The sequence below is a fragment of the Bos taurus genome, chromosome 7 (genome assembly GCF_002263795.3).
Source record: "Bos taurus isolate L1 Dominette 01449 registration number 42190680 breed Hereford chromosome 7, ARS-UCD2.0, whole genome shotgun sequence".
Taxonomy (NCBI): Eukaryota; Metazoa; Chordata; class Mammalia; order Artiodactyla; family Bovidae; genus Bos; species Bos taurus.
The window spans coordinates 96,101,453-96,125,449 of NC_037334.1; the positions used below are offsets into that span (position 1 = coordinate 96,101,453).

At 42.0% G+C, this 23,997-nt stretch overlaps 1 protein-coding gene across 15 annotated transcripts in view; it reads left to right on the forward strand.

Annotated features, from left to right (window-relative positions):
- Window positions 1–23,997, forward strand: part of CAST (calpastatin) — a 132,609-nt gene that overhangs the window by 66,903 nt on the left and 41,709 nt on the right. For 7 of the 15 annotated variants that reach the window (XM_005209749.4, NM_001030318.3, NM_174003.2 and 4 more), the window contains 7 exon segments: window positions 8,347–8,406; window positions 15,541–15,606; window positions 16,334–16,375; window positions 17,763–17,819; window positions 18,217–18,330; window positions 19,740–19,826; window positions 23,823–23,891. In XM_005209749.4, the coding sequence (XP_005209806.1) occupies window positions 8,347–8,406; window positions 15,541–15,606; window positions 16,334–16,375; window positions 17,763–17,819; window positions 18,217–18,330; window positions 19,740–19,826; window positions 23,823–23,891 (495 nt within the window). 15 annotated transcript variants of the gene reach the window in all.

The window sequence follows — 23,997 nt, forward strand, 5'->3', positions numbered from 1 at the left end:
CCTGGAGGAGATGTTCTGTGCTGGGAGATGGTTGGGATTGGAGACTGGGGGTCTCTAAAGGCAAGAGAAAGGCTTTCTGTGTGATACAGTGGTTTACAGACGTCATGGCCCCTGCATCTACTTTAGAGGGAGGCTTCAGAGTGACACGTGGGAAGCCTCATGTGGCCAAAATGGGTGAGAGAGCTAAACGGCTGTAGGCGGGGAGACCTTTGCCAAATATATGTGAACAAGAAAATCAGTTTCTATTTCTGAAGGATCTGAAAAGCATACCATCTCCCCTTCATATCTCTCATCATTTCCAGCAGTAAACTTCCAAAATTCTTACTGTAGCAGGTGAACAAATCTAAAGAGGTTTTGTTGAATAATGCCAGAACATAAGAAGCCAACCTGGGTAAGTGCAGGAGTAAACATTAATTTTTTTAAGGCTGCACTTTTTTTTTATCAATAATTGCTCATTTTAATGGTATTTGATAACCCAGTAAGATTATTTCAGGTGCGCCTGCAGCTGACATAGAACTAAAACATTTGTCCAGTCCCATAGGATTTTCTCCATACCTGTGAGAGCATTTAAGCTGTAACTAAATCTGCTTGATGTCTATTGCACAGACTGCTTATTGTCTGTTTATTATGAACTTTTTCAAAGCTGTGATGGAGACTTATTTATTGTGTATCCTCGGCCCCAGGCTCGTTGCTTTTTAAACAGTTGTTGAGTGGGTAGTTGGAAAATAATTACTTTTTCTCTGCTGTTACTCTGATTTATACATTAATTTAAGATTATACATAATAAACTCTGTATGTATGTCAAGAGATTTGCCTGGGTCATTTAGGAGGGAGAGCACGGTTATGGCTGCACTTTAGTCTGATATACAGTCCTGCTCCCATAGAGAGATTTTGGTATTTGAGCACTAGCATGGCTTTAAATCTGGATGTCCCCTGATGTCAGGAGCCACTAGGTGGTAGATCCTGCAGCAGAGGCACTAGTTTAGAAATCAGACAGCTCAGAGGGGCCCTCCCACCTCTGGGCGATGCCCGCTTATCCTTCAGTCTGCATGTCAATTGTTACATCCTCAGCCTCACCTGTCCTAACTGTCTCCTCAGCTAGATCTGGTTGCCTTAGTCTGTGTTCTCATTGGACCCTGTGATTTTCCTTTATAGCACTTACCACAAGTAGTTACTAAAGTGATTATTCTTTTTTTAATTTATTTTATTGAAGTATAGTTGATTTACAATGTGTTAATTTCTGCTGTACAGCAAGTTTATTCAGTTATACATATGTATACATACGACAAACCTAGTTCAGTTCAGTCACTCAGTCGTGTCCAGCTCTTTGCGACCCCATGAATTGCAGCATGCCAGGCCTTCCTGTCCATCACCAACTCCCGGAGTTCACCCAAACTCAGGTCCATCAAGTCAGTGATGCCATCCAGCCATCTCATCCTCTGTCGTCCCCTTCTCCTCCTGCCCCCAATCCCTCCCAGCATCAGAGTCTTTTCCAATGAGTCAACTCTTCACATGAGGTGGCCAAAGTACTGGAGTTTCAGCTTTAGCATCATTCCTTCCAAAGAACACCCAGGACTGATCTCCTTTAGAATGGGCTGGTTGGATCTCCTTGCAGAGACATCACTTTGCCGACAAAGGTCCATATAGTCAAAGCTTTGGTTTTTCCAGTAGTCGTGTATGGATGTAAGAGTTGGACCAGAAAGAAAGCTGAGTGCCGAAGAATCAATGCTTTTGAACTGTGATGTTGGAGAAGACTCTTGAGAGTCCCTTGGACTGCCAGGAAATCCAACCAGTCAATCCTAAAGGAAATCAATCCTGAATATTCATTGGAAGGACTGATGTTGAAACTGAAGTTCCAATCCTTTGGCCACCTGATTCAAAGAGCTGACTCATTGGAAAAGACCCTGATGCTGGGAAAGATGGAGGGCAGGAGGAGAAGGAGATGGCAGAGGATGAGATGGTTGGATGGCATCACTGACTCAATGTACATGGGTTTGAGCAAGCTCTGGGAGATAGTGAAGGATAGGGAAGCCTGGCTTGCTGTAGTTCTTGGGGTCACAAAGAATCAGACACGAAAGAGCAGCTGAACAGCACCAACAATACATATTCTTTTTCATTATGGTTTATAACAAGATGTTGAATATAGTTACCTGTGCTATACAGTAAAGTGTTAGTCGCTCTGTTGTGTCTGACTCTTTGCAAACCCAAGTACTGTAGCCTGTAAGGCCACTCTGTGGAATTCTCCAGGCAAGAATATTGGAGTGAGTTGCCATTTCCTTCTCCAGGGGATCTTCCCAATCCAGGGATCTAACCTGGGTCTCCTGCATCGCAGGCAGATTCTTCACCGTCTGGGCCACCAGGGAAGGACCTTGTTGTTGATCCATTCTATATATAATAGTTTGCATCAGATGATCCCATCCCTCTCCTCCTGGGTGACCACAAGAGTGTTCTCTATGTGAGTCTGTTTCCGTTTCATAGAGGCATTCATTTGTGCCACATTTTAGATTCCACATGTAAGTGGTATCATACAGTGTTTGTCTTTCTCTTGCTGACTTACTTCACTTAGCATGGTAGTCTCTGGGTTCATCCATGTTGCCGTAAATGTCACTATTTTATTCTTTTTCATGGCCAAGTGATATTCCATTCTCTCTATACATGTATATGTACATATACATTGAAACAACCTAAATGTGCATCGACAAAAGAATGGATGGAGAAGATGTGGAGTGTATATGTTGTTTCCCTGTCTGCCTGTTGTAAACAGTGCTGCTGTGAACACAGGGGCTCATGTTTCATTTTGAATTATAATTTAATCCAGATGCATACCCAGAAATGGGATTAAAGTCATTGTTCTATTAGTATCATCTCTGACCAGGCTGTAACTTTCACAAGGTCAGGGACATGTCTGACAGTTTCCCATCGTTTAACATGTACTTATCACAAACTATGTTCTGGATAAATGTTTATGCAGCCAGTGAACTGTGGAAAACTTCGACAGGTTACTTCATCTTTATGAGATACCATTTTCCTCATCTGTTTAAAACCTCCACGTTAAAAGTTTTTTTCTAAGGTTCTTCAAAGAATTATGGATTAACGCTTCAAAATTTTGAATTTTAAGTTATCCACACCTATGATCAGAAATTCAAACCACATAGAATATTTAAATTGAAAGTATATATAATCCCTCAGTAGAGGTAACAGATAGTAAACGTTTCCTGTCTTACAAATAGCCAGAGTTGAACCAGCCCTTAACAGGGCTGGTTATTTTCATTTCCAGCCCCCATGAATTGGTTTTCCTCTTTTAGTTTCAAAATATTTAATGCCCTAGGGGTGGGATAAAACTTTAAGGGAGGAATCTATGCTGAAAACAGGTGCAGCCAAGGCTGCGGTTCAGTTCCCATTACAGTCTGCTCCATGCTTATTTATAGGCATTCCACAGAGATTTTACTGTTCTTGGTGAGCCTTTGAAGGTCTTCTCCTTTCTTGGATTTAAGGATCCCTTCCAGCTATTGCTTAATAAAGCAGTAAGGCAGACTAGAAAACCCAAGGCTATGGAATTGCAAGAATGTTTTAATAAATTTGGATGTTTAGAATAAGTGACTTCACCCGAAGATCTGCAGCTTAAAAAGCACTTTTGTGTGGAGTGTTTGGTCTTGGGTGGTTTTAGATGGCTGAGGGAAATCATCGAAGGAGTGGGATATAGCTAAGTGGAGCTTGAGTTTGAATATAAATTTGCACAACCAATTGCACCTGTGGAAGGACAGTCATTAATATATAGATAGTGAAAGTGAAACTGTTAGTTCCTCAGTCGTGTCCGACTCTTTGCAAACCCGTGGACTGTAGCCCACCAGGTCCCTCTGGCCATGGGATTCTCCAGGAAAGAATACTAGAGTGGGTTGCCATTTCCTTTTCCAGGGGCTCTTCCTGGCCCAGGGATCAAATCCTCATCTCCTGAATTGGCAGGTGGATTCTTTACCACTGACCCACGGGGGGAGCCAAAAAGATATGTTAATTCCAACATATTAAAAAAAAATTCTCATGGAAAACTAAATATTCACATATTTATTTGCTAGTTTGATGGGGGAAAATCTACTTTGGTACATCCTCCAGTTCTTTATCCTGAAGGGAAGGTAAGAGAGACCGTGCGTGCCTGCCACAGTGGCCAGGTATATGTATATGTGTGTGTGTGTCTGTGTGTGCTTTGGAGTCGGAGTGCCCAATTGGTGCCTAAGGGTGCTCAGGAATAATTAAGTTTATATAACTGTGTTTGAAAAATCAGTATAATAAAGCTTTGGGCTTTGATCTGTCAATTGTGGCAATTTAACTGTAAGCACCACTCTGTTCAACATTAAGTGAGGTCAGTAGGAGAAGTGATCATGTTCATGGGCCATGGGTTACAGTGGGTTCATGCAGTCACCTTGAGAGTGGTGTGTCCGAGCTAGGGGAGCTGGGGACCAGTAGCATGGGTGCATCCTGCCTGGGGACTCAGCCTTGGACGTGGCTCCAGGCCAGCCCTCAGGCCCGGAGCTCCAGTTGCTGTTGGTAGAGAACTGGTTGGTAGAAAGACAGCCAGTTATTTAAGAAGGCAGCTGTGCCAGATGGAACCCCTGAACTCTAAAACCCAGTGGACTCATATGTTAAGGAGGTTTAGATGAGCCTGAGTTAGAATTCTCAAAGATAGTGTTTAATATTAGCCAGTGTAATACAAGTTAAGTACTAGAGTACATAGTTCTCAGTACCATGTACGTTGTCCTGCTTGGGTGATTAGATTGCAGGGACTGATACCACACCACTAGGGAAGGGGTTTCTTGAATATTTCGGTTACTGTTTATCGCCTTTTGCCCTCCAGGGAGGAGTCTGTTTTGCCCTCCAGTTCTGATCTGCTAAGTTGCTTCAGTTGTGTCCGACTCTGTGCGACCCCATAGACAGCAGCCCACCAGGCTCCCCCATCCCTGGGATTCTCCAGGCAAGAACACTGGAGTAGGTTGCCATTTCCTTCTCCAATGCATGGAAGTGAAAAGTGAAAGTGATGTCACTCAGTCATGTCCGACTCTTAGAGACCCCATGGACTGCAGCCTTCCAGGCTCCTTCGCCCATGGGATTTTCCAGGCAAGAGTACTGGAGTGGGATGCCATTGCCTTCTCCGAGTTCTGATCTACTTGAGTCTATTTCCCAGAGCTGTGCCTACTCTTCTGTCTGGTATAATACCTTAGAAATAATGCCCTGGCAATTTTATGAGCGCCTAGAATGTGCAGGCGTTTTACCCACATTATCTCAAATACATGCAGCCCTGCAAAATAGGTATTATAGGCTCCATTTTATATATTTGGAAAAGTTAAGACCCAAAGTCACAGAGCTAGTAATGGGGAAAGCTGACATTTGAACAAAATTCTCTAAGTTTCCAAGTCGATGTTCCTTCTGAAAATAATACAAACAAAAATTAGAATGATATTTTGTTGTTGTTGTTCAGTCGCTCAGTTTATCTGACTCTTTGCGACCCCATGGACGGCAGCATGCCAGGCCTCCCTGTCCATCACCAACTCCTGGAGCTTACTTAAACTCATGTCCATTGAGTCAATAATGCCATGCAACCATCTCATCCTCTGTCGTCCCCTTCTCCCGCATCTTTCCCAGCATCAGGGTCTTTTCCAATGAGTTGGCTCTTCGAGTCAGGTGGCCAAAGTATTGGAGCTTCATTTTCAGCATCAGTCCTTCCAATGAATATTCAGGACTGATTTCCTTTAGGATGGACTGGTTGGATCTCCTTGCAGTCCAAGGGACTCTCAAGAGTCTTCTCCAACACCACAGTTCAAAAGCATCAATTCTTTGGTGCTCAGCTTTCTTTATAGTACAACTCTCATATCCATACATGACCACTGGAAAAACCATAGCTTTGACTAGATGGACCTTTGTTGGCAAAGTAGTGTCTCTGCTCTTTAATACGCTGTCTAGGTTTGTCAGCTTTTCTTTCAAGGAGCAAGTGTCTTTTAATTTCATGCCTGCAGTCACCATCCATAGTGATTTTGGAGACCAAGAAAATTGTCACTGTTTCCATTGTTTCCCCATCTGTATGCCATGAAGTGATGGAACTGGATGCCTTGCTCTTAGTTTTTTGAATGTTGAGTTCTAAGCCATTCTCCACTTTCACTTTCATCAAGAGGCTCTTTGGTTCCTCTTTGCTTTCTGCCATAAGGGTGGTGTCATCTGCATATCTGAGGTTATTGAGCACTTAATTACCAGGCAGCAATAGACTTAGAAGGTCTTTATTTCCTATGGAAGAAAAATCAAGCAGAAACTAAAGATCAGAGTGTTTAAGTAGCTTGCCCAAGATTATTTACTATGTAGCACACCCAAAATTTGAACCCATTTGGAGTGATTACAAAGGTTTTACCCACTGGACAACACCATGTACTGAACTTTCATGGGAGTGTTACTCTCAGTTCAGTTCAGTTGCTCAGTCGTGTCCAACTCTTTGCGACCCCATGAATCACAGCACGCCAGGCCTCCCTGTCCATCACCAACTCCCAGAGTTCACTCAAACTCATGTCCATCGAGTCAGGGATGCCATCCAGCCATCTCATCCTCTGTAGTCCCCTTCTCCTCTTGCCCCCAATCCCTCCCAGCATCAGAGTCTTTTCCAATGAGTCAACTTTTCGCATGAGGTGGCCAAAGTACTGGAGTTTCAGCTTTAGCATCATTCCTTCCAAAGAAATCCCAGGGCTGATCTCCTTCAGAATGGACTGGTTGGATCTCCTTGCAGTCCAAGGGACTCTCAAGAGTCTTCTCCAACACCACAGTTCAAAAGCATCAATTCTTCGGTGCTCAGCTTTCTTCACAGTCCAACTCTCACATCCATACATGACCACAGGAAAAACCATAGCCTTGACTAGACAGACATTGTTGGCAAAGTAATGTCTCTGCTTTTCAATATGCTATCTAGGTTGGTCATAACTTTCCTTCCAAGGAGTAAGCATCTTTTAATTTCATGGCTGCAATCACCATCTGCAGTGATTTTGGAACCCAAAAAATAAAATCTGATACTGTTTCCACTGTTTCCCCATCTATTTCACATGAAGTGGTAGGACCAGATGCCATGATCTTCATTTTCTGAATGTTGAGTTTTAAGCCAACTTTTTCACTCTCCTCTTTCACTTTCATCATGAGGCTTTTTGGTTCCTCTTCACTTTCTGCCATAAGGGTGGTGTCATCTGCATATCTGAAGTTATTGATATTTCTCCCGGCAATCTTGATTCCAGCTTGTGCTTCTTCCAGCCCAGTGTTTCTCATGATGTACTCTGTATATAAGTTAAAAAAACAGGGTGACAATATACAGCCTTGATGTACTCCTTTTCTATTTGGAGCTTGTCTATTGCTCCATGTCCAGTTCTAACTGTTGCTTCCTAACCTGCATATAGGTTTCTCAAGAAGCAGGTCAGGTGGTCTGGTATTCCCATCTCTTTCAGAATTTAACACAGTTTATTGTGATCCACACAGTCAAAGGCTTTGACATAGTCAATAAAGTAGAAATAGGTGTTTTTCTGGAACTCTTGCTTTTTCAGTGATCCAGCAGATGTTGGCAATTTGGTCTCTGGTTCCTCTGCCTTTTCTAAAACCAGCTTGAACATCTGGAAGTTCACAATTCACGTATTGCTGAAACCTGGCTTGGAGAATTTTGAGCATTACTTTACTAGTGTGTAAGATGAGTGCAATTGTGCGGTAGTTTGAGCATTCTTTGGCATTGCCTTTCTTTGGGATTGGAATGAAAACTGACCTTTTCCAGTCCTGTGGCCACTGCTGAGTTTTCCAGATTTGCTGGCATATTGAGTGCAGCACTTTCGCAGCATCATCTTTCAGGATTTGGAATAGCTAAACTGGAATTCCATCACCTCCACTAGCTTTGTTCGTAGTGATGCTTTCTAAGGCCCACTTGACTTCACATTCCAGGATGTCTGGCTCTAGGTGAGTGATCACACCATCGTGATTATCTTGGTCGTGAAGATCTCTAGGTGAGATAAAACCAAGGTAAAGAGTTAAAAGTAAGTATGGTTAAAAGGGACTTCCACCATGACTCATATGGTAAAGAATCTGCCTGCAATGCAAAAGACCCAGCTTCCATCCCTGGGTCGGGAAGATCCCCTAGAGAAGGGAATGGCAACTTACTCCAGTATTCTTGCCTGGAGAATTCCATTGACAGAGAAACCCGGCAGGCTACAGTTCATGAGGTTGCAAAGAGTCAGCCACGATTGAGTGACTAACACTACTACACTGCTGTGGTTAAAAGGAGGTGGAGGACAAAGCAGGGTGTAGGTTAACTAGGCTCAAACTTCCTGTTTCTTTTCTTTCTAGGTAACTACTTCCTCTGCGTCAGCCAGCAAGTCTTCCAGTATGAATCCCACAGAAGCCAAGGTATGGAGAGTCTTCAAGGGTCAACTTGGGTGAAAGCCTTCATTTTGTAAAGCAAAATGAATAGAGACTTTGACAGATAGCTTGTGTGTCCTAGGAGACTTACACTATGGAAGTAAATATTTTCTTCTTAATTAATGAGGGTCTTTGAAAACTCAGCTTTCCTTTCAGTATTTGCCTCAAACACCATCTATATACTTATACAGGATTTTAGAATATCTAGAAAAGTGTAGTCCGTGAGAGTTCTTTTGGTTCTAGCCTTGAGTTTTTTAAATTGTAAAAAAGTATCTCTAAGTACATTTATCAAGATCTAGATAGAAATATAAATTCTTAATTTCTTACTAAAACGGTTTTATTATCCTAACCATTTAAAACGAAATCCAAGAATGAGAAAGTTTACACTAAATGAACATAGAAAGAAGTGACACAGACTCTGGTTATTTCAGATGCTTTCTGAAGTTTTTTTCTGACATTTGAGTCATGTGGGTCACCATCTTATTGATAAACTGTGGTTGAGCTCTTGGGGTGTATTCTGATAATTTCTTGGAATTTCAGAATTAGAAATAAAAGAATGGCCTGCAGTGGGATTGCCACATAGAATAATAAGCCTACTTCTAAAGAGTTGACTGAGCGACCTAAACCCTCTCACCGACTTACCATGACTCGAACTGAGTTTCTCGGGAATGTTCTAGGTTGGAAGATTAAAGAGGAAGCATTTTTCAAGATGCTCTCAACTAATTCTTATGAGCTAATATTCTTCAGTGCCTGTAGGAGCTACCCCAGCTCCATTATTATCAAATTGCCCTTGTTTAAAATTACCAACACACTTTTGCTTTGTGTTTTCCTTGTTACTTTACTGTCCCAAGTAGAATCCTATGCCATAATTTAATACTGGCACCATAATGTAGTACTGTTTAGTAATCCTGTGGCATCATCTTGAACTGTATTTAAAGGAGATTGAAACTATCTTGAAACACGCTGTCAAACTCTAAGCCCTTATCCAATGTCATTTAGCACTCATTTTTATTTTTAAATGTAAAATTATGTTTTTATTTAGTAATTAATTTCTTAATTTTTTCAAAATACATGTTATCTGATTCGTGATTAACCACCTATTAGGTGTCACTACTTATTTATACCAAAGTGAAGTGAAGTCGCTCAGTCGTGTCTGACTCTTTGTGACCCCATAGACTGTAGCCTACCAGGCTCCTCTGTCCATGGGATTTTCCAGGCAATAGTACTGGAGTGGATTGCCATTTCCTTCTCCAGGCTGATCTTTAAAATGATCTTAAGACTATAGAAAAAAACATTTAGCCCCTGCCCCCGAAAAATTCTCATTGAACTTAGAGTCCGTGAAAATTAAAGTAAGGAGATAAAAAGGAGAGCCAGAAATATGAGATTTCCTTTTTCTTATTATTTTGGTTCACATTTGACATGATGCCTCATTATAATTCATCCCTGCTGACACTCAGCTTAAGGGCCGATGCTTATTTCAAGTGTGTCCTGTTTTCCAGAGTAAATGTCAGCAAATGCTTCAGCCATTGCGAGCGTGAATCATGAGAATTCTTGGCACTCCTATAGACGTGGACTGAGGGGAGAGAGAGAGGAAAGTAGGAGAGGGAAGAAAGGGAGGAACAAAACTAAGATGCGCCAGTCGATGACTCAGAACCACTCTTGGCCTTAATTCTCTGTCCTTGGTGGATTTCAGTCATACTGTTCTCATTAATCATCTTATCTTCGTGTGCTTCTTTAATTTTTTTTAATTTTAATTAATTTTATTTAATTTAATTTGTATTTTATATTGTAGTAGGCTTCCCAGGTGACTCAGTGGTAAAGAATCTGCCTCCCAATGCAGGAGCTGTAGGCTTGATCCTTAGGTCAGGAAGATGCCCTGGAGAAGGAGATGGCAACCCACTCCAGTATTCTTGCCTGGATAATCCCATAAAGAGGGATAATCCCACAGAGGAGCCTGGCGGGCTGCAGTCCGTGGGGTCACAAAGAGTCAGACACAACTGAGCGACCGAGCAGCCACACCCACAGTTGATTTACAGTGTTATGTTAGTTTATGGTGTGCATACTTTTTCCATTTATTGCAGAATATTGAGTAGAGTTCCCTGTACTATACAGAAGATCCTTGTTGGTTATCTATTTTAAATACTAGTGTGTATATGTCAATCCCAAACTCCCAGTTTATCCCCCCTCCTTTCCCCTTTAATAACCATAAGCTTCTTTTCTGTTTCTGTTTTGTAAATAAGTTCTTTTGTATCATTTTTTTAAGATTCCCCATGTAAGAGATACCATGCTATTTGTCTTTCTGTGTCTGAATTAGTTCACTTAGCCCAGTAATCTCCAGGGCTATCCATGCTGCCACAAATGGCATCATTTCATTCTTTTTAATGGCTGAGTAATATTCATATATATATATATATTTTAATCCATTCATCTGTTGATAGACTTATAGGTTGCTTCCATGTGTTGGCTATTGTAAACAGTGCTTCAATGAACATTGGAATACACGTATCCTTCTGAGCAATGGTTTTCTCTGGACCTGTTGCCAGGAGTGGGATGACTTGATCTTATGGTGGTTCTTTGCTTAGTTTTCTAAGGAACCTCCATACTGTTCTCCATCGTGGCTGTACCAATTTAACATTCCCACCAACAGTATGGGAGGGCTCCCTATCTCACACCCTCTCTGGCATTTAGTGTTTGTAGACTTTTTGATGATGGCCATTCTGACTGGAGTTAGGTGATATCTCATTTTAGTTTTCATTTGCATTTCTCTAATAATTAGTGATGTTGCACATCTTTTGATGTTCCTCTTGGCCCATTTGTGTGTCTTCTTTAGAGAAATGGCTATTTAGGTCTTCCCATTTTATAACTTTTTTTTTTTTAATATTGAGTTGTGTGAGCTGTTTGTAAATTTTGGATATTAATCCCTTGTCAGTCACATCATTAGCAAACATTTTCTCCTATTCTGTAGGTTGTCTTTTCACTTTGTTTGTGGTTTTTTTTAATGTGAGAAAGCTTTTAATTAGGCCCCATTTGTTTATTTTCATTTTTACTCCCATTATTCTGGGAGATGGATCCAAAAATATATTGCTGTGATTTATGTTGAAATGTGTTCTGCCTATGTTTTCCTCTGAGAGTTTTATACAAGTATCTGGTCTTGTATTTGGGTCTTCAGCCCATTTTGAGTTAATTTTTTGTATGAAATTACAGAATTTTCTAGCTTAATTCTTTCACACGTAGCTGTCCAATTGTCCTGGTACCACTTTTTGAGGAGACTATCTTTTCTCCATGGTATAGTCTTGCCTCCTTTGTTGAGATTAATTGACCATAGGTACATGAGTTTCTTTCCAGAATTTCTATCCTATTCTGTTGATTTGTATTTCTCTTTTTATATATTTCTGTTTTTATAGTTATTTGGTGATTGTAGCTTTGTAGTATAGACTGAAGTCTGGGGGCCTGATTCCTCCAGCTCCATTTTTCTTTTTCTAGATTGCTGTGGCTATTTGGGTTCTTTTGTTTCTCCATACAGGTTTTAAAATTTTTTGTTCTAGGTCTGTGAAAAATGCCGTTATTTTGTAGAGATTGCATTGAGTCTGTAGATGGCCTTGGGTAGTTGAGTCATTTTGACAATATTGATTCTTCCAATGCAAGAACGTGGTGTATCTTCCCATTTGTTTATGTCATCCTCAGTTTCTTTCATGAGTGTCTTACAGTTTTTGAAGTACAGATCTTCTGCCTCGTGAAGTAGGTTTATTCCTAGGTATTTTATTCTTTTCGATGTGATGGTAAATGGGATTGTTTGCTTAATTTCTCCTGATCTTTTATTGTTGATGTCTTGAAATGCAACAGTTTTCTCTGTGCTGATTTTGTATCCTGCAACTTTACTAGATTCATTGCTGAGCTCTAGTAGTTTTCTGGAAGCATCTTTTGGATTTTCTACATACAGTATTGTGTCACTATGCCAAAGCCTTTGACTGTGTGGATCACAATAAACTATGGAAAATTCTGAAAGACATGGGAATACCAGACCACCTGACCTTCCTCTTGAGAAACCTATATGTAGGTCAGGAAGCAACAGTTAGAACTGGACATGGAACAACAGACTGGTTGTTCCATGTCCAAATAGAAAAAGGAGTACGTCAAGGCTGTATATTGTCACCCTGCTTATTTAACTTATACGCAGAGTACATCATGAGAAATGCTGGGCTGGAAGAAGCACAAGCTGGAATCAAGATTGCCAGGAGAAATATCAATAACCTCAGATATCCAGATGACACCACCCTTATGGCAGAAAGTGAAGAGCAACTAAAAAGCCTCTTGATGAAAGTGAAAGAGTAGAGTGAAAAAGTTGGCTTAAAGCTCAACATTCAGAAAATGAAGATCATGGCATCCAGTCCCATCACTTCATGGGAAATAGATGGGGAAACAATGGAAACAGTGTCAGACTTTATTTTGGGGGGCTCTAAAATCACTGCAGATGGTGATTGCAGCCATGAAGTTAAAAGACACTCACTCCTTGGAAGGAAAGTTATGATCAGCCTAGATAGCATATTCAAAAGCAGAGACATTACTTTGCCAACAAAGGTCCGTCTAGTCAAGGCTATGGTTTTTCCTGTGGTCATGTATGGATGTGAGAGTTGGACTGTGAAGAAAGCTGAGCACTGAAGAATTGATGCTTTTGAACTGTGGTGTTGGAGAAGACTCTTGAGAATCCCTTGGACTGCAAGGAGATCCAACCAGTCCATTCTAAAGGAGATCAGCCCTGAGTGTTCTTTGGAAGGAATGATGCTAAAGCTGAAACTCCAGTACTTTGGCCACCTCATGCGAAGAGTTGACTCATTGGAAAAGAGTCTGATGCTGGGAGGGATTGGGGGCAGGAGGAGAAGGGGACGACAGAGGATGAGATGGCTGGATGGCATCACCAACTCGATGGACATGAGTCGGAGTGAACTCCGGGAGTTGGTGATGGACAGGGAGGCCTGGTGTGCGGAGATTCATGGGATCGCAAAGAGTCGGAAACAACTGAGTGACCGAACTGAACTAAGTGTGGGAAGATGCAAGAACCTGGGCTCACCTGCAAACAAGGGCATTTGTAGGTCTTCTTTTCCAATTTGTATTCTTTTTATTTCTTTTTCTTCTCTGATTGCCATGTCCTAGACTTCCAAAACTATGTTTAATAAAAGTGGTAAAAGTAGACATCTTTGTAGTGTTCCTCATATTAGAGGAATTGCTTTCAGCTTTTCACTGTTGAGTGTGTTGTTAGCTGTAGGTTTGTCATATATGGCCTTTATTATTTTGGGGTATGTTCCCTCCATGCCCACTTTGCTGTTTTTCCCTTGATGCTTTCAATATTTTCTCCTTGTCTTTAATTTTTGCCAATTTGATTGTGATATTTGTTTAGTTTTTTGTGGCTGCTGGTGTTTGATTTTTGTTGATGGCTGTTCAGCGGTTACTTGTGATTTTAGTGTGTCCGTGAGAGCTCATGTCCTCCCACTCCACCATCTGTCTCCACCTCCCTTCATATACTTCTGGTATTTGGCTTATAACATTTATACTAGCCTCCTCCTGGGGATTTTTGGAAATTGTATGAGCATATTTCTATAAATATTTTGAGCTTTTAGAGAAAAGGTGTTAATGCAAGGTGAAGCCTGTATCAAATCTTTGTCAGGTTCGGCACCTTTAAAATGAGAGTCAGTCTGGCTGTGGCAGTATGTCTGGGTCTCAGGTCTCTCTCTTGTCCCTCATACTTGTTAGGCACACTGCTGTGTGTAGGGTGAAAGGTCAGATCATTGTTCATAAGGGGAGATCCCTTAGAGATTATGTATAGTGGACACTGGAGCCCAGTGGCTTGGCTTTTATTCCTGGTTCCATGCTGGCTATGATATTGGAAAACTCCTCCTAACTTAATTTTAAACTTAACTGAACTTAATTTTTACTTTATGTTAGCGTACAGTTGATTGACAATGTTGTGTTAGTTTCAGGTGTACAGCAAAGAGATTCTTTGTGTCATGAAATGGGGATGATGGTGGTGATGATAATAATGATACTCACCATACCTTTCTTACAGGAATATTGTGAGGACTCCGAGAGTTTAGAACAGTCCCTTGTACTGAGGGGCTATCAATAAGCGTTAGTTATTATTGTCATCATTACTATGTTCATCAGCCTCACTGCCACCAAAAATAAACTAAAGAGATGTGTTAGTGATTACTGATTAAAATGTATATTTCATTAGAACCTGCTTGATTCTGTGATTATACATTCTTTCTTGTGATTATACATTCTTAATTGTATTGTAGAGTTCTTCCATGCTAAATATTGCCATAACGCCAGATTACAAATTAGAAGCTATTGATAGACTCAAACCACTACAGTACCAGCTGGCTTATTTTCCTTGTTAATCATTTAATAGATTACATTTGCATAAACTAAAAAAAAGCAGTGTTGCAAGTATAGAAACTCATTAACAAGGATCCAGTTTGAAACGAACCAAAATTTTAAATTTTAAAAACATTTCTTTGTTCATGAACTTTGTTTCCTTCCCAAAGCAATGTGTGCTGGCATAAAAGTGTTGTTATGTGAAGAGCACATGTACCTTCATTACTGAAGCATAAGACCTGATAAATTAAGAGGAGTTTTAATCAGTGTCTTCAGATAATATAGTAAAATATAGAAGTTTGTGCTGATACCACCAAGCACATAAAAAGGAAAGAAATAGCAGGAAGCATCAGGCTTCATTTTTAATCTCTTCTTTTGAGAAGTTCATAAACTGTTTCATCAAGTTTTATTCTTGTTTTTATTTCCTCCCTATATGGAGAAGGGATGTATGCACTTAAGGAATTGTCTTTTTGATACAGGTAACTTTGGATTGGGTGAAACTGTCAAATACTCCACTAAAGAACCTGAATCACAGCCAGCTCTTCAGAAGCATTCCTCAAACTTTAGATTTGATCACAGATTTTTATTGTGCAACAAAGAATCTATGCACTGTTTGATCAAACTGTCATAATATTGTGCAGACAGCATTTCAGAAAACTTTTGATAAAACCTTTAGCTTTGTTAATTCGTGTTGCTTACTTGACTGTCAGATAAAATAAAGTCACACTTGGGGCTGTGCTCTTATATTAGGCTATTCCAGGCAGCAAACAGCTGGAAGGACCGCATTCTCCTAACAAGAAAAGACACAAAAAACAGGTGATGTGGTTCATTGTACCAGGGAACACGTATGTTTACTAATGGTCACTGCAGCTGCCTAGCACGAGCTAATAATTTCAGTTCACCATCTTCTGTAACGCTTTGGCCCATCACAGAATTCTAGTAGGCTTAGTTACCCATCACTCACATTCTGGCACTAAAAATAAACTTCACTGCTTCCTATGTTCTCAACACTGTCAGCATCCCATTCTTTTACCTCATCAGCTGAAACCTGTGCTGAATATTCCACTCATAAAGAGGTCAAACATGTTAATGGCTTTGAGGGATGAGGGTTTTTATTTTCATTTATGTGTTAGCTACAATGTTCATGGTAATAAATCTCTACATATCTGTAATACTCGCAGAAGTAAAATGCAGATTGCCATCTCAGTCGTAAGAGCTGACTGTTAATTGATGTGCTTCTATCTAAAGAGTTGCAATTCCGGGAATTCCCTGGCAGTCCAGTGGTTAGGACTCTCTGCTTCCCCTGGAGGGGACACAGATTTGACCCCTGGTTGGGGAACCAGGATCCCAGAAGCCATGTGGCATGGCCACATAAATAGCAGTTCCAATTCCAAGAAAAGCATAATAATCTTAACTCACAACACTTACATTGATCAATACATAAAACTTATCTTTTAGCTCCCTTAGTTGAAGAAAATATATGATAAACTTTATAAACTCTGTTTATTTTTCCTTCCCTTCTTTTTCTTTCTTTTGCATTTAGGCTGTAAAAACAGAACCTGAGAAGAAGCCACAATCATCTAAGGTAAATGATTTAAGTCGACTAATGAATTATTGGGATTCTTTGAAATAATAATGAATAGCTAATTTTCTACATTGATTACTGAATGGTAAAAAAAAAAAAAAAATGGTCAGCTAACTAATTTTGGATTCCCCTTTTGATCATGATTATATAGAGTGTATATAAAATAATTATAATGTTATCTATATATATATATTGTTAAGATGAATAATATTTTATAAATGAAAACAGTTTACTTCAGAAAGCATTTTGTTCAAATCTAGGTCTTCGTTATAGCTGAAGTAATTAAAAAGAAAAAAAAAAACAGAAACAAAGGACAAGAGACAAAGGGTAATGAGTATCTGATTAATGATGAGACATGGAGGACAAAGGTGTCTATTGAACCCGGCACCTAGATAACTAAAGATGACAGCCTCTCCTCAGAGGCCCTGGGTTTACCGTGGTGGTCTCACCTCCGTCGGTGGACTACTTGTCAGTTGCTCAGGATACAGCTCTCACTTGCCCTTGGGAACGGCTTCCCTTTCTTTCCTGATGCGTGGCTGTCTAGACTGAAAGCCGATTCCCGTCTGTGTGGAGACGGACCCCGGAATGTCTGCAGGTGGGGCAAGTGTCTCTCTTCTGAAAGGTGCTGTGCGTTCCTTCTCTCAAGCACACTTGAGCAGTTGCTCAGATACGATTGCAAGGTTTCCTGTCGGAAAGCACAAACGTGGTTTGGGCTGGAGTACTTTAAGTGCAGGCAGGGGTCGGGGCGCCAGGGTCATCTGGGTAAAAGATGACGCTTATGTGATTCTGTGTAAGACCTCTTGGTGGCCCCTATAGACGTATAATTCAGCAGCTGGTGGAAGTTGTCTTCTATTCCAAATTTAAATGTTTTTGGTTACCCAGCCTCAAGAGAATTGGGTTTCTGGTGATACCTGTCTTCTCTACTTGTAACGCAGAAAAGATCATATAAATCATTTAACTGAAAAAAATATAGTGTTCATCTCCTATGAAAGGAGTTTTTTTTTTAATTAATTTTAATTTCTAGAGTAGGATCCCCCTATAAACAAACTCAGTGTTCAGAGTGATCTTTTTGATGTTTCTGTGGATGGACTTGCAGTTACCAAATGATCTACATGAATTGTGAGAAACAGCCTATAATGTAGATACATACCTGTGTGAAAAATCATTCCAGATGAAATACTACATTTTCCATTATTTTTTTAATAATTATTGTTTTCAGACTGTTGCTAGGATTATTATCAACCAGACACCAACAGCCATTTCTCTCCCTAGGCCTTTCTCAAGAGAGGCAGAATGGTCTAATTGGGATCTTTGTTTCTGAGCTTATTTGCAAAACAAAAACAATGGCCTAGAATGTAATTGCAATTTTATCTTTTGAAATTGACAGCCATCTGTGGTTCATGAGAAAAAAACCCAAGAAGTAAAGCCAAAGGAACACACAGAGGTAAGTAATCATTATTAGGACTTGATATCATAAGATGAAGCCTTTTTTTTTTTTCCCTTATTTTTGTGAAGGATAAAATTTTGAACTCTCATCTTTCAACACTTAAGTCCTACCTAGAATGGCAGTTATTTGTTTTTCTGTTAAAACGGCACCTCTGTGTGGCATCAGCAGGTATTGCAATTTGCTTGTGTGATTCTTGCTGAATTTGGAGGGAAGGAATTGCATTGTTTCAAATTTTCTACCCAAAGTGAAATTTGTCACATGTAAATCATACTAATTTAAATTCTCACAATTGACTACATAAAACACAAGTGTTATGAATTGCTTTCTACTCCTCAGAGAAAAGTAGCAATATGTGTCATATTATTAACCCCATGGGGTGTATGCGTGTTTTCAGCCAAAAAGCCTACCCAAGCACTCATCAGATACAGGAAGCAAGCATGCTCCTAAGGAAAAAGCCGTTTCCAAATCAAGTGAGCAGCCACCATCAGAGAAATCAACAAAACCAAAGGTAAATAAAGCAGACAGATGAAAGAAAGAAAGAAAGAAAGTGAAGTCTCTCAATCGTATCCAACTCTTTGAGACCCCATGGTTCCCCCAGGAACCTACCAGGTTCCTCTGTCCATGGAATTTTCCAGGCAGGAGTGCAGGATTGGATTGCCATTTCCTTCTCCAGGGGATCTTCCCGACCCAGGGAGTGAACCCAGGTCTCCTGCATTGCAGGCAGATGTTTTACCAGACGGATAGATGGGAAAACGCTAATGTCAGCTAGGGAATAAGACACAGATCCTCTACCTACACTGATGTGTGTAGGTGACTCTTCGGAGCTATGCCAAATGTATCTAGTATAGTCAAGATTTGGTGCTGTCACTTCCCTGGTGTTGCAAATAGGCTTGAGGGGACCTGGGACTATGTAAGGCCTGAGGAGGGCATCAGACGGGTCTGGGGGATGTTCCGCCACGCCCTGTCACTGCCCAGCAGTACTCAGTTGTGACCTTGAGGGAGCAGGCTCCGGTGTCTTACAGAGAGGAAGCTGGGAGTTGAGGCTGCCTCCTGCACCCCTCTTCTTGTGGCAGTTTAGTTGCCAAGTCATGTCTGACGCTTGCTGTAGCCCACCAGGCTCCTCTGTCCATGGGATTCTCCAGGCCAGGCCACTGGAGTGGGTCACCATTTCCTTCTCTAGGGGATCTTCCCAACCCAGGGATTGAATCCGGGTCTCCTACATTTCAGGTAGATGATTTACCAACTGAGCTATGAGGGAAGCCCTCTCCTTATGGGCTGTGGGAATTCAGATGCCCTGCGTGATCTGCTCCTTACCTGGAGGTCTTAGAGTTTTATGGCTCTTACTGGAGACATCAACTTACAGAGCCAAAAAAATCAGAAATATAGTGTATTTCCAGAACTAACAGGAGTCATATATAAGAAGAATAAAATCTATGAGAAGGACTTCTTCGTTATGAGCTCCTGGAAGACCGTGTATCTTGTATACAACATGCCTTGTATCAGGATTGCCGTGTGGCCCACTGACTGCAGCCACTTGTGTATGTTATTTGGCTTACTGGAATTAAAATGAATTTTAATTAGCTGCTAACAATTACAGTCAGAATAGTTCATATAAAATGCCAATTTCTAGCTTCTCTTGAAAAACTGGAATCGCTGGCAGCAGTGGGCCCCCATGGCAACACCTGACTGGCGTCCTTACAGCCTGGTGTGAGCCTCCCCGGCCCACCTCACCTGCGTGGCCTCTGTAGGCTCTGGCGTCCAGCTCTGTGTGCCCCGCCTTGCATCATGTCCAGCAGAAGCTAGTGACCATTTCCCTACAAGATGCTCACTAGGGGAAACGGGCTCCCTGGTAACATTTGAAATGTTTGATCTTGAAAATGGTCATTCAAAGTTAACTTAGTTCTGTCGATCTTTTAGACCAAGTCACAGGACAAGATCTCCGGTGGTGGAAAGAGCACTGTTCCTGCTGCTGCTGCTGCAGCATCTGCCGAACCAGCTGACAAGGTGAGCACACGTGAAAGATACGGCGTGTGCGTGGGCCCTGACGCTTGTCAGGTCTGTTTATGAGAAACATGCTCAGCGAAGACCCCTTCTCCCTGGGTTGGCCTCTGTTTAACCATTCAGTGTTCCAGCGCCGTCATACCCAAATAACCTGTCATTCGGTAAAACTGAACACGTCGTGTGTGACATTTGATGAAGAGGAGCGTGCGTCTAAAGGATAGAGAAGAGAGCAAGGCACCAAAAATGAATTTAAAATTCCTGTATTCAGTACAGTTACCGGGCACCTGCCATGTGTAAGGCCTCGTGTCAATACCAAGAAAATTAAAATGCAGGTGGACTCAGACCCTGCCAGCAGGATTTATAGGTTTGAAATGAAGCAGATAAAACTGCCGTGAGCATTTGAATTAGCATTACTCTCAGCGTTTCATATGAACACTACCGTCCTGAAGCAAGTAAACCATGTGCGGTCACAGCACCTACATGAATTGATAGGGGAGGTTTTCGACGGGGTCTCACAAGCCCTCTCAGGAGTATATGTGCCCTGCTGGCAAATTATGGGCAGCTTCGCGAGATCCTTTGAAGGGACTAGCCCGAGAGTGTAAGACAAGAAATGGTCTGCTGGTTCTACTCAGAGCAATACAGAGTTAGCAGTTGGTTAGTAATCAGTTTGGAAGTCATCTTGTCCCAGAATTGCTAGTACTTATTTCTCTTAAAGCCACAGGTAACTAATTGCAGTAACAATAAGATGGAAATGAAAGCAAAAAAAAAAAAAAGTAACATGTTTATTTTCCTGCTTCTCAAAATGGGAACTGTTATCCCCCTGCAGGCTAGATGGTAAGGAAAGTCATAGGATAAAAGTATGGCCCAGTCTCCCTGAAACATCTGTTTTTCTTAGATTTTGAAAAGGATAAAGCATGCTTATTTTTCTCCAAACTAATGCAGATACCAGGTGGCATGATGGCAAAATTTACATGAACTTTAAATGGAAATACTCAAATTTTAAACTGTTTTGTTTTTCCCAGCAGACCCCCCTGTATGTCCCTTGAGACTCCCCCTCCCTACCCCAGGGTACACCTCACTCTCTTGTGTTGATGAGAGATACTTAGATGCTACAGATGGAAAAGTGGATAGCTTAAAGGTGGAGGATTGGATCTCTTGGAATAGATTTAAAATGCACTCAAAATTTGAAAATGTATGCCACACTTTATTTAGCCAGGGTTATCTATAAAATCAAACAGTAAAGTCAGGCAAGGTTTATATGGGATTCTGCTGTGCATTGGCTTGTGCTGGGGCTTGGGGCAAATTATTTCACTTTTCTTTGCCTCTAATTTGTCTCCTAGAAAATGAGGTTGATAAGATCTGCTTTTTCTTTTTCAGTCCACACTGTGTGTAAAGCACTGTGGACTGTGGTCTGGCTCTGCAGGACATTGAGCTGCAGGCTGGCCTCTCTTTTTTTGGATGTGCTGTGCTCAGTCATGTCCAGCTGTTTGTGACCCCATGGACTATAGCCCACCAGGCTCCTCTGTCTCCTCTTGCCTGGAGAATCCAGGCAAGAATACTGGAGTGGGTTGCCATTTCCTCCTCCAGGGCTTCTTCTGGACCCAGGAATCAAGCCCAAGTCTCTTATAGCTCCTGCATTGGCAGGCGGGTTCTTTACCACTGAGCCACCTGGGTATCCCTGGCCCCTCTAATGTGCCTGGGGCTGCATTCAGGCAGATTGAAACAGGCCCCCACAGGGAGCTGTTTGTGGAGACAGGGATTCTGTCTGATTTGGAGAACCCGGGAGGACTTTGAGTGCATATAGTCTGAGTAAGTCATTAAAGGAAAGCTGGGATTGCAGGCTTGCAAACAAAACAAGAGAGAAAAATAGAAGTGTGATCTGAGTGCAAAGGGCATTCCAGTGTGCGTGAAGCACAGGAGACATGAGTGGGAGTGTAAGACCAGAAAGACAGGTCGAGGCGCTGCTGAGGAGCACACTGAGATGCATTAATCCCATGGTAATGATAATAGCTGGCCCACGTAAACACTGGGGATCAGAGGACAGATGGAGCGATGTGATGGGATTAAAACCAGGCTGCAGGAGGATTAAGTGACTTCAACGGCTACGATGAGACAGCATAGAGATTGGAAAGAGGGAGGCTGGTCAGGGGCTGTTCTGGGGAGCCGAAGTCAGCCTGAATTAGAGCTAGGATAGAATCAGTGAGTAGGGAGCAAGGCAGGAGGTGTTGCAGAGGTGCAAGCTAAGAGTTGGACACGACTGAGCGACTTCACTTTCACTTTCCACTTTCATGCATTGGAGAAGGAAATGGCAACCCACTCCAGTGTTCTTGTCTGGAGAATCCCATGGACGGAGAAGCCTGGTAGGCTGCAGTCCATGGGGTCACACAGAGTCGGACACGACTGAAGCCACTTAGTAGTAGTAGTAGTAAGATCTCAGATGACCCAGGGCCTCAGTGTCTGAATGGACTAGGTTGGCAACCCTAAGGTGAGACAAGAGAGCCGGGTATCACTGCTAGGTTTGTGCCAGTGCAGAGTCAGCACCCATGAGGCGAGCATCTTCTTAAGCGGGGAGCCCGGCCCTGGTTACCACTGACGGGTGGACAGAGGTCAGAAGGAGGGGAATTGGTGGAGGTGGAAAACGGATGCCTGCCTTTGGACAGGCTGAAGTTTCTGAGGTGTCCCGAGAGAGGTGATTCGAACATCGCTTTGGAGCCCAGGTGACGATGGAGAAGGAGAAGCGGGCTGGGGGGAGAGAGTGACACTGAGTGAACACCTGCGCAAGGCTGTGGATGAATCGAGGAACTGAATTCAGTTGCCAGGACTTGGGTTCACCCTGGTGCCTCCACAGTATCTTTAATACAACAATCACAGCAACTGCTTATGTAGTACTTCGGAAGAGCTTAGCATGTGCCCAACCACCAGCTTTCTCACTGTGATCGATTAATTAGTTGAACCCTCACAACCCTCTGCAGTAGGTGCATTGACTGCCCTGGTTCTCACACACGAGGATACAGAGGTTCAGAAGGAGACGTGACCTGCTGGCAGCCTCCTGGAGCCAGTGTGTGTTGGGGGCTGATGTGCAAACCCAGAGCATCTGAGCCTGTACGCTCCGCCTCCAAGCTCTGCTGCGTGGATTTCAGAGACCTTCAAATAAGACAGTTTTCTATTGTCTTCAACCCAATGACCTCACCATTTAGTTCCTGCCTGGCCCCGAAAGCATCTGGCCCCTGATCCTAGAGAATGATTGCCTGGGCCCAGCAGCACAGTAGAAACACACAGAGTGTGCGGGGCGAGGAGCAAAGCAGAAGATTTGCCAGACGGGGCAGAGAACAGAGGCCACAGGTGCCAGTGTGGAACCAGGGTGGTGCTGTGAGAGATAAGAGTCAGGAGACGGGTGCTGGGCAGAGGAATGGAGGGAAGATTATGATGTCTGGGTAAAGGCATGGAAATCGCAGGTTAGAAAGTTGTCAGCAGTTACTGACAGAGCAACTGACGCAGTGGTGGGAAGGGCATTCATTTCACGGAAATGAAAGAAACAGTGTGTGATGATTTGACAAAACAAGGGGTGTGGAGGTCTTGATGTGTGGGTACAAAGACTGAGAGAACAGCGCCTAGAAGCAGTGGCTGCCTTGTGATAAGAAAGAATTCATGAGCATTGCAAAGACTAGCTGTGGGTCCTGGGAGAGGCAGCCAAGAGCAATGAAGAGATGGGTAGACCTGGATTCATATCCTAGTGCTATCCTTTACTGAGTGACCTGAGAAGTGACTCAGCCTCTCTGAGCCTTGTTTGTTGCATCGCTAAATGAGATTAATATCATTGTTATTATTACTTCTGCTGTTCTGAAAAGTATATAACACGTATAGTGTCTGGCACAGAGCAGATGTCCAGTGTATGAGCGATATTATTTATGTTACAGCGTATTCATTTTCAAGTATGTAATATTATTAAGCTTGATGAAAGTATATGAGGAGTTTTTATCTCTTTCTCAACCCCACCAGAATAAAGAAAATAAATTGTTAACATCGGCCGTACCAGCTGAATCTAAACCAAGTAAACCATCTGGAAAGGTATGAAGACAGCAGGGCATTTTTGCATAGGTATTTCTTCACAGTCTCTGTGTTTGTCATGATCCGATTTCTCGAGGGCAAACAATATGAGGTGAGGTTAGCTTAA